The sequence below is a fragment of the Sparus aurata genome, chromosome 11 (genome assembly GCF_900880675.1).
Source record: "Sparus aurata chromosome 11, fSpaAur1.1, whole genome shotgun sequence".
Taxonomy (NCBI): domain Eukaryota; kingdom Metazoa; phylum Chordata; class Actinopteri; order Spariformes; family Sparidae; genus Sparus; species Sparus aurata.
The window spans coordinates 25,802,691-25,813,138 of NC_044197.1; the positions used below are offsets into that span (position 1 = coordinate 25,802,691).

At 40.6% G+C, this 10,448-nt stretch overlaps 2 protein-coding genes across 2 annotated transcripts; one reads left to right on the top strand and one right to left on the bottom strand.

Moving 5' to 3' along the window:
* The first annotated feature begins 4,303 nt into the window (after positions 1 to 4,303).
* On the top strand, positions 4,304 to 6,287 carry cfap144 (cilia and flagella associated protein 144). Its single transcript, XM_030434433.1, has 4 exons — positions 4,304 to 4,532; positions 5,412 to 5,468; positions 5,665 to 5,768; positions 6,158 to 6,287. The coding sequence occupies exons 1-4, from the start codon at positions 4,403 to 4,405 to the stop codon at positions 6,284 to 6,286; spliced, it is 420 nt and encodes a 139-aa protein (XP_030290293.1). The 5' UTR covers positions 4,304 to 4,402; the 3' UTR covers position 6,287.
* A 4-nt stretch (positions 6,288 to 6,291) lies between these two features.
* On the bottom strand, positions 6,292 to 10,166 carry ebna1bp2 (EBNA1 binding protein 2). The gene is made up of 9 exons (XM_030434432.1): positions 10,071 to 10,166; positions 9,737 to 9,820; positions 9,428 to 9,600; positions 8,722 to 8,845; positions 8,092 to 8,181; positions 7,745 to 7,820; positions 7,475 to 7,565; positions 7,190 to 7,361; positions 6,292 to 7,046 (listed from the first exon to the last, which is right to left on the bottom strand). The coding sequence occupies exons 1-9, from the start codon at positions 10,164 to 10,166 to the stop codon at positions 6,999 to 7,001; spliced, it is 954 nt and encodes a 317-aa protein (XP_030290292.1). The 3' UTR covers positions 6,292 to 6,998.
* Between the last annotated feature and the right edge of the window lie 282 nt (positions 10,167 to 10,448).

Consider the following 10,448-nt stretch of genomic DNA (forward strand, 5'->3'; position numbering starts at 1 on the left):
TCTGTTTGGAATGTGAATCTGGATGACAAGATTTACCTCAACACGGTTTCCTCTGCTCTTTCTATGGGGATTTTTATCTCGACGGCGTAATTTCGCTCACACCTGCTCGTTACCTGATATCAAACAGCGAGTGCCTCCCCGCTGAGATTCAGTTAGTGAAAGGATTCGTTTTCCTACTGAGAGATATTAGAGACAAAGACGGCACACCATTGGCGATAGCTAATGGGAAAAATCGGATCATCGACTAAGTCTATATCTATGATATTAGTGAGTTTGTAAAGGTTACATCACGCAGTCAACACTTGGAAGTGGAAAAGTTGCCACACAAGTTGTGTATGCAGATGGTCGAGGTTAAAGCCTCACATCACCCCCATTTTCACCATTTAGTGCACTAAATTTACTGTCCAGCCCTTACATAGCTTTATAAAATCTGATCTGAAATGTATGCCCCATGTCCTCCAGTTTACTGTGGAGGTCACCTTGGAAGCTGAAGGATATTTTATCATAATATCATAATAACTGATTTTTTTTGTGTCCAACAAGCTTTTTGTGCTTTTGCTAGGATACATTAAGTTCACATCATAAAGTCAAGTGTTTTATTTGTATTTGCCTGTTTCATATTAACCCTTAGACTGATAATCTGACCGTTTCTGTCGGTCAAAAAATGACCCGGTGAGGTTGTTTTCTTGCAGCATCTTCATATGTTTGCAAATGAAATATAATATAAATGTTTATTCTCAACATTGCTGACAAAAATGGCGGTAAAACGCATCAGCAAAACCACCAGCTAGGTTTGCAAAGTCATCACAACAGCGCAAGTAGTTACGTGACAAAAAGGCTACGTTTCTTTTGTTCGCCTGTCAATATAACTGTTGAGGAAACGCCAGCTGAGAGACAGAGAGGCAGGAAGGGAGAGGGCCAACCTGACTTAATGTGGCGTGAAGAGGACTGAAACGCATTACCTCGTCCGTGAAAACGTCTGTCCAGTCTAGACGGATAAAGAATATAAGGTAAAATAAAAAGAAAGTAAAGCGAAAAACAAAATAATAATGGGGTAAAAAACTCAACCTGAATATCAGCGCTAAAAGTCTGTTTTGCCAGTAATGCCATGAAACATTTTCTGTTGATGAAGCGTTGCTGATGAAGTGGCACAACAAGGGAAACGGCGCGCTGTTTAATCACGTCCTCAAATCTTCGCAGGATAAAGCTCGCGGCACACTCCACCACACACTAGTCAGTCGTTAATAATTCTCCTCAGCCACATTAAAACCAAACAAAAATGCTTCCTCCCGACTCCCGCTCAGGGGATGATGGAGATTAGATCCCCGCCGTTAACCCGCATTACTTGAAATTCAAATGGCTCTTTGTTAACAATGCATGTTAGGGAAGGGAAGAAGGGGAAAGCAGTTTGCCGCAGTCTTGTCGTATTAGATCAACTCGTACACCATCTGCCGTGCCCTCCCTGGCACGTGGGTGACACTGGAGTTTGGACAAACTCACAAACTGGCCTTTTACTCTTCCTCCGCCCGAGGAGCTCAGAAGCCGCCGCGATGGTAACTCGTCCTGACACTGTGACAGGAGCCGGGGAACAAAGCTTGACACGGCGAGCCCTCCCATCCTCTCGTAATACATATTGCTCACTCTTCCTTCGCGCACATACACAAACACCACAGGGGACTTGTCACCCACCCACACTGAAAGCACCCGATTCTCCCCCCAACAGGCCCTCCGATGTTGGAGTTATCACCTGTTTCCATTATATCTTTCACGCAGGGGCTAATAAAGCTCGAATCGGGTTATGAGACAGGAACCGAGAGCCGAACATCTCAACCTTTATTGAGCTGTCTGTTACCGTGAGAAGAAGCAAAAAAAAAAAGACAATGTCCATAAAACAAAACGTCAGACAAGAGCAGATGAGTCAGGATGAGGAGGAGGAAGGCTGGAGGAAGAGGTGGAGGGGGAAAAAGAAATGAAATGCAAGTGGTGGGAAGGATTGCCACTGCAAGCCTCGTAAGAATATCAGCACAGCCACAGCAGCAGCCACCCAACCGTGAGTTCTGTTTGCAAGATTTTTGATAGCACTGTTATTTATGTGTGTGTGAGTACAGGGGAGGTCAGGTGTGCTCTGAGACAGCGTGAAGAAACGCCACTCCACTTTTTAACACACACACACACACACACACACTGCACCGTCACAAGGTCACTGGTCAGCTGAGGGGGGGTTGGTGTTACTTCCTCTAAAGTTTCTTAGTTTCTTCAAATGTGCTCTGTCTGCGAGACTTACACGCAGCAGACAGTCCCGGTGAGCGAACACTGAAAAAAAAAAAAAAAAAGCATGCCTCCATCGCCCTAAGACAACATGTGTAAGCAAAAAAAAAACATAAATCACACTGTACTCAGTTTGGCTACATTTTTCTCACGGTCTGGACGGATCCGTTCGTTTGGCGCTCTCCCGCCACACTTTGATGGGTTTGTGTGCTCCAGGCAAAGATTTTTTCAACATGGCGCAAAAACAGCAGTGATTTGCAGCTCGTATCAGGACGAACAAATGGATTCTGGAAAGTCAGAGGGAAGACTGCAACGCTCTGACAGATGAGAGATATGCCCACGATTTGTTAATTCACGTCTCACAGTTCCCCCAAAGTAGGAAAAATGAGTTTGAATGATGTAGATTTTCCGGATCTGACGCTGACTTTATTGCTCATGTCCGTCTGTCAGCCAGGATATGTTTACTGTGAAGCAGAGGTAAAGAAAAAGATGGACTATTTGATGTGACATAATTGTAAATTCCCATGTTTTTTCAGTTCTCTGTGGGCAAAATGCAACTTTGCTGACAAGTGATTACAAATATCAAATGAAAGGAAAGCTTGACTTGAATACAATAGTTGCGGGAGCTTAATGAATATTTTAGTTGAGTTATTGTCTCGCACCAATTTGAAATATTTTATTATTCTTTCTGGCTCTTCTGAGTGATATTTATTCACTTCTGAGAATATTTTTGAGAGAACTTTTGTCAATAATAATGCAACAAAGGGCTTCAGGCTGAATAGAATCCTACAGAAAAACACAGAGAGCACCAGAACTCTAATGAAACGAGAACAGAAATGTAAAAACTACTGAAGTTACATGTCTTGAATGCACATGAGAGAAAACGCTAAAGTTAAGCTGACTAAAAGTTTGTCTCTGCTGCTGTGGAGATTGTAACTGTAGGATTTAAAGGAGAAATCTACAGCCAGTGGTGAAATGTAACTAAATACATTTACTCGATTACTACTACAAATTGGAGGTACTTTGGTTCCATTTTTAGCTTTTTTTTTCTCAGTGGCAAATATTGTACTCTTTTGTCTGACACCTTTAGTTGCTACTCAATTCTTCACTTTTTCATACCCGTCCAGTGAAAAACATCTATTTCCAAATTCAGATTCACATTTCGGAAAAATGCAGAATTTTGTTTTGTTTTGTTTGACATACTTAAGTATCAAAAGAACAAGCAAAAGTCATGAATTTATGTATGCATATATACTGAATACGATGGCTCAATCAATTTATTGATCTGATATTCAGCATTTTTCTGACTATCTGAATCAGAGTTTTTAAAAGTTAACTGAAAATAAGCTACATTAATTTAAAAACGCAGTACTTTGGCTCTGATGGAGAATGTAATCTGCAAAGTAACTAGTAACTCAAGTGATCAACTGAATGCAGTGGAGTTCAAAACGCAACATTTGCCTCCAAAAACAAGGTCGAGTGGGAGTTTAAGGAATCAGTTAATGGAAATACTGAAGTAAACTACAAGTAGATCAAATGAAGTACTTGAGTGTATGCACTTACATGTTATGCTACGTTCCACCACAGGTGAAAGCAATGCTACAAACAAACGATGATCTTATCAAAGATGATATATGAAACTACCAGACAGTAAACTGAGCTCACCCTCACACATGTACAGCAGTAAAATACAACATGCACATAATAGTATAAATACATATAAATAGTACAACACTGACAGGGAACATTTTACTTCTGAAACTAAGTTTTTTTTTTTTTTTTGTAATACGTACATACGTTTACTTAAGGATTTGAATGCAGAACATTAACCTGCAGTGGAGTATTTTCACAGCAGCAGCAGCAGCTCTGGATCAAGGACGCAGTATGAAAGATAACGACCATGAATGATGAATGAATGAAAACATGAAGGCTTCTTCTACTGCTCCACCAGCACCATGTCTGAGCGCGCAGCTCCACCGTGTGGTCGAGTCGCGTTACTGCAGCAGGAGGCCGTGTTTACTGTTGCTAGGTAACGAAATCAGATAGCAGCTCCTGCAGTGAGAGCAGCTTTGTTTTACCGGCTAACGGTGCCACTTTGAGGTGGGGTTTTTTTTGTTTTTTTTTTCTTTATAACATGGCAGGAAACGAGAAGAAAATGGAACCATCCGTGGTTCATCAAAACGCAATCCACGTCGAGACGATCCGGAAAGAGCAGCGACAGCAGAAGCTCCACACGGAGTTCAGCATCAACCCGCACCGCAAACGTGAGCTAACGCTGTCCTCTTCCTCTCTGCGCTGCACAGCTGGGAACACTGACAGACACTGGTCGACTGGTTTCATAATTTACATTCTGTTCCTGGCGCGGAAAAATTCAAAAAACAAGCTGAACACAGAAAAAAAGGCGTTTATTTGCTTAAGTTGCACTGTGACAGATTCACCAGGACAGATGTTATTTTTAGATGACTCCTCAAAAACAAACTTGGAGGCTATAAAGCTGCTTTACATTGTGCATTCTGATGCTTTTATCTGTTTTCTTTTAGTTTTTAGTCTTGTCTGTTTGTTTTATTCATTCTGGTGCTTTTTAAATCTATACACCAGTAACTTCTTTTAAAGCCCATTTTTACTTACTTTTATGTGAAGTCATCTTTTTTAAACAGGATTTTTTTTTTATCTTTCCATCTTTTCATTCCTTTTACTGCCTCTTATCTGTTTTGATTCCTCTCATGTAATGTCTTTCCTCTTTTTGCATCACCTTTTCTCTCTCTCTCCCACTGTAATACTCGCCTGGCTGACGTTCTGTCTCGTTTCCACGTGCCTTTCATTGCTTGTGCTCTGTTTTATGCATGAGCAGCATTTTGTAATACTGCTTTCGAAAAGGTCTCTAGAAAGTTGTTGTCACTTTGAGCCTGTTGTAAGTAGCGATTTCATTTTCTAATATACACACAGCTAAATAAAGACACTACTTGTGATCCAAATGTGAAAAAAGGGGAGTACAGTTGTTTTGAAAAAGCAGAAAATTACAAATAGCATAACAGAAAACGTGTGGTTGTACCTGTTATACAACCTGTTGTTACATTACACTGTGTGTAGATGTTGCATTGCCTTCATTTCTCACAATGTGTGTGTTTTCTTCTTCTTCTCAGTACACATCCTGCCAGACAAGCCCATGTCCAGGAAACCACCTGAAGTGCTCGCAGACTGTAAGTTTACAACGGTTCCAGTGAAACTCGGCTTAAAACTGTTTTTGCTCTTCTCCTCTGGATAAATAACAGTTGAACGCAGTATCACATTACTCCAGACACCAAGCAGAATCCAAACAGGAGGACGCAGTTAGAGACGGTAAATGATTTACAGCGTCTGTGTTACTGATTGAGCAAATACTTTTCTCTTTTCCAGCCGACTTCATCAAGGCCTTTCACAAAGCCCGCCAGGAGCCCACCAAGAAATATGAAATGCCACAGACTGAGAGTCAGGAGATAGGCTGGCTGTCAACGTCACTGGTGAGGAAAACATCACTTTGGCAATCTGACACACAAGAATTAAAAAACAAGTGGCTTGACATCGAGTTTAGGCTTAAACATAGAGCCTGCACTGAAGCTACAGCGTCTTAATATAATCAGATAGACCCTTGTCCCTGAATTACTTTTAGGCTAACTATTAACCTGACCTTACCTAATCTAAAAATAAAGACTAAAAAAGTTTTGGATTTTGGTTCAAATTTAGTTGTTTTATTTCTATTGTTTTGCGTATTGTTTTATTTCAAGAATTAAACCCTAAGGATCCACAGGAGCATGAACGTGTTTCCTGGTCCTACTTAATTATTAAATAAACCTGATGTCCCTTTAACATCTTACTCAAGTCTTGACTCTACCCTTTGTTTTCCCTCTAGATGCCATCAAATCGCAGCGACAGGAGGTTAAACTTCCACCGATTCGGCACGGACGTGACCATACACCAAGAAATTGCCCTGCGTTTATCCAACTGCCCCAAGACTGAAAGTAAATCTGAGCAAAAGTGAGCGCCTGTGTTGAGATTTTTTTATTTGTTTATCATACAAACATACAGGCGTCTTCAACAAAAGCATATTTTCATCTTAGCAATCTAAGAAAAAACACTTTGCAGGGGAAAACTTTTGCACGGGTCTATACAAAGCACCTTTTCCCCGTCACATATTAATCATATCAGTGAATGGGAAAGGGCAAAACTAACAGCTGTTCAATATTATAAAATGGCATGTCCCATGGGAGAGAATCAATGTGTCAAAGAGCAGAGTTAGAAAAAATAAAACATCAAACAGGTGCACACGGCGTAAATAAGACAGCAGAGGTTGTTGTAGGTGTGATCACAGACAGTAGCTTTAAAACCACCTCAGAATAATATGTCCTCAGACCGGAAAAACAGATCCTGAACAAATTATAAAGAGGAAAAGACATTAAACATTTTCTTGACATCCAAATTCTCCCTCTCTTTTTTTTCCCCCCTGGATAACAACATTGTAGTTCGGGTATGTAGTCCATTCTTGGGTTAACCTTTCCTACAAAGCGAGGCCTTTTCTTTACCAGTCATGTCCTTTAAATGGCGTCCTCAGCAGCATGGCAGGATGTCTTTCTTCGTCTCTTTGTGACTTGAAGCCATACTGTACAAAAAACTGTGGAAGAAGAGTTCTCCTAAAAACATCCTGCGCTGAAGCAAGATTCAAGTCCAGCCTGTTGACCAGTCTCAGCTGGTTCTTATGAGCGGGACTTCATCTTCTTGCGTACAGACTTTCCTGGGCGTTTCTGAAAAACAAGTGGAACAAAGTAGAGAAAAATGAGCTTCTCTACAGTTTTTCTAGTAGCTTTATAAATTTCCTTTGACACATTTTCTACACTTATGAATTCAGTAAATCAGTCAGTCAGCGTTTTGTGTATGTGTGACTCACATTTTGTTTTCCTCCTTTGCCTTTCTTCCCTCCTTTCCCGCCCTTTGCGTGAGCCACTTTGGCGCGGAAACTGGATACATCGTTGAAGCTCTCCTTGGTGTTCCACTTCTTCCCGCTCTTCTTGCCTCCAAAGCCGAATTTCTGGTCCTTGTACTTTCTCTTGGCATTGGGGCTGCCAAAATAACAGTAAACATTTTAGTGTTTAGAGTAAAAAAAAAAAAAAACTCAACTTGCCAGCTTGATATTTATGACTGCAGTGTGCAGAGCTGAAATGCAACCACTCACCCCTTCTTGTTGGACACTTTCTTGGGTCCCTGAGAAGAGTCTTTACCCGCCTTCTTGTCTCCTTCCAAGAAATCCAGTTTGTCAGTCATTCCTGGAGTGGGGGGGGGGGGGGGGGGGGGGAATCAGACATCTTAAATCTCAATTTGACAACATAGTCACACATTCATATTTTGCATAACAGTCAGCAAAGCTATCTGCAGCATTGTATAAATGTATAAAAGTTAGTGATGAAAAAAACAACCAAAGACTGACTAAAACCAAAAATCCCACCTTTTTGATACTTCTTCACAGCGTTCATCATAGCCTTCTTCTCTTTCTGCCTCTTCTGGATCACCTCTACTTGGACCTGGCACACATCATAAACTCATTAACAGATGATAATTGCATACTTCCCATTACACATCAATGATCATTAGTGTGAAGGCAGACCTCTAGTTCACCTAGACACATCTATATCCTACATCATAAAGGATCATTTTAAGAACATTTGTATCAGGATGATGTTAAGGAGACAACATTGTTTCCATCTGATTCAATATCTGCTGATTCTCTTCAATGAACAAAGTATAGTAAAAGGATTCAAACAATTATAACAGAAGTAAAGAACAGACGCCAACCTTTTTGCCAAACTTCCTTTGCTCGCGCAGTTTCTTGGCCTTCTCCGATTTCTCCATCATCATCTGCTTTGAGATCAGCTTTTGCCTGATCTGAACAGGGGAAGACAAAACATTTTTGTTTGTGGCAATATTTGAAAGACTGATGGAAAGAAAGACCAGCTGTCCTGAACAAATATCGGTAATGACATGTCAACTGCCCATTCACACCAGACACCACCTACATAAGGAACTAAAGCTCTCTGGGATTCCATCAGTGTTTTCACAATAATGGCATTTGTACATTCAATACAACACCTGGAAAAATATCGACATTCAATACCACAAGAAAAAGAATTGACAGAAGATTGCTGATTTTTATCCAAAGAATAAATTATTTAAGATAATTAATTTCTGACCACGTCAGAAGAGTGGGAGCAGGCTTATATGGACACTGCGGAGATGCGTGTGTAAATATTTTTACAACACTAGTCTCTATCATCCCAAATAACGTTTACAATAGTATATTTCAGACGTCAAGCTATTCAGTACTCCTCCCTTAACTTAAGGTTCACAATTGAAGACATAAAATTAGGCTGGCATTTTTGTGTCAACTTGTAATCAACACAGATTTGTGATGAAGAAACAACTCACCTTCTGCATGTGCTGGTCTGACTTAGCCATCTCTGCAAAGTAATCATCAGGCCTCTTGGTGGCAATGCTGTTCTTTTTTAAGAGGGGCAGTGCCTCGATGACTGTAGCTTGAGCTTGGCGGTAGCTGGAAGAAAACAAACACAGATCAAAAATGACTTCTTTATACACTGTGATGGTGACATAGTATTTTAAACAAAAATGGAAAAATCTCATTTAGATCAAGCAGTATGGAGACTTAAGGGTCATGTGTATTTTGCACAGATAATAACTGAAAGATGACCAGAGTGCAAGCTGATCCTGTGGTTTTAAGGTACATTATATGTCATTCTGTATTTTCCAGGAAAAAACTTGCCAAAATAAACATAAATTAAAAAACTTTTTTGTATGTTTTCATGCATACAACAATATAAAACAATAAGACTGAACCAAGTTGTCTATTGGTAGTTATTAAAACATTTTCATGTGACACGGACAACATTTACAGTGCCGTCCAAACACTGTTAATTGTTTGAGGAACGAACTTTAATGCCAACATGGTCAACTAGTCCTAAAAGGTACATTTGAGCATTACAACTCCATCTGCAGAGGAAGAGCAAATAAGCTTCAGAACAACTACTCTGCTAAGATTATGGTGAGACCGTTAAGTCAAACATGACCTCACATTTTCATCCAAACTCAACAAACACATCAAGTTACAGTCACTCACAAGAACATCTCCCTCTGGAAATCATCGTCCACGTTGATATCTCCATTTGTCGCATTTGGAACTTTCCCTTCAACTTTTGAAAGGACGTCTTCAGCCGGCAGGTTGGTCATGTCTAACCTCTCCATCCAGGGAAGATCTCTACGGAAGTCAGCAAGGCACTGTTTCATACCCTCCTGCATCACAACATAATACAAGAGACAGTGCATCATTATAGGTCATTATAGCATGTGTTTTCTGTGCTGCATGTCATCGCTGACCACTCACAGCAACACACCAAATTGAATACTGACATTTTGAGAGTTCACTCACCACATTGTTGACACACTTTTTGGGCTCATCCACCAGGACGTTCATTCCAGGTTTCAACAACCCCTTTGAAAAGGCTTCTTGAAGCTAAAGAAAACAAAACTCGTTTAAGTTTTTATTCTGTACCTTGCGGTAAAACCAAAGACACTTACAATCTGTGTGTAGACACATGCAGTACAGACAAAACCACAGTAACAGTAAATCAAAAATAAGGCAATTTCACTATAGCTTGAGCAAGACAGTCGTATTGTTTGTAACATTTCATTTGGATAGTTTTACAGTTGTTAGCTTTGGCTGGCTAACGTTAGCCAATGTTAGCATGACAACAGTAACTCACCTCGCTGTCTGATAATTCGCTGTGCTCCTCCTCTGACTCCTCTCCGAGCAGCGCGTCCTCCTCTGCTGACTCCATAGTCCTGCTATCGATAACCATAAGATGACAATATGTGACCTGATAGCCTTTGAACGTGAAGAAAGCTGCTGTGGATGGATGCGGACGCTGCTCCTCACATGTACCGAGCGTTTCACGTGGGGAGGAAGTGACGTCAGGTGACGGGGTTGAATGTTCTACCAACACAGTCTGCCGGCGGAAAGAAAATGTAACGTTCAAAAGTTCCTACATGGAATAATAAAATAGCTACAGGCAAATACGATGGCGTCAGTGGTTATATATTTATTCCCCTGCACCTTGAAATGGAGCCAAAATATCGATATT

What these genes read in the sequence shown, in the direction of transcription:
- cfap144 (XM_030434433.1), top strand. Translation starts at nt 4,403, where the DNA reads ATGGCAGGAAACGAGAAGAAAATGGAACCATCCGTGGTTCATCAAAAC. An exon ending in CATCAACCCGCACCGCAAAC is followed by an intron (nt 4,533 to 5,411) that starts GTGAGCTAACGC and finishes TCTTCTTCTCAG; the next exon opens with TACACATCCTGCCAGACAAG. An exon ending in ACCTGAAGTGCTCGCAGACT is followed by an intron (nt 5,469 to 5,664) that starts GTAAGTTTACAA and finishes TCTCTTTTCCAG; the next exon opens with CCGACTTCATCAAGGCCTTT.
- ebna1bp2 (XM_030434432.1), bottom strand. Translation starts at nt 10,166, where the DNA reads ATGGTTATCGATAGCAGGACTATGGAGTCAGCAGAGGAGGACGCGCTG. An exon ending in CAGACCAGCACATGCAGAAG is followed by an intron (nt 8,182 to 8,721) that starts GTGAGTTGTTTC and finishes TCCCCTGTTCAG; the next exon opens with ATCAGGCAAAAGCTGATCTC. An exon ending in TGTGAAGAAGTATCAAAAAG is followed by an intron (nt 7,566 to 7,744) that starts GTGGGATTTTTG and finishes CCCCCACTCCAG; the next exon opens with GAATGACTGACAAACTGGAT.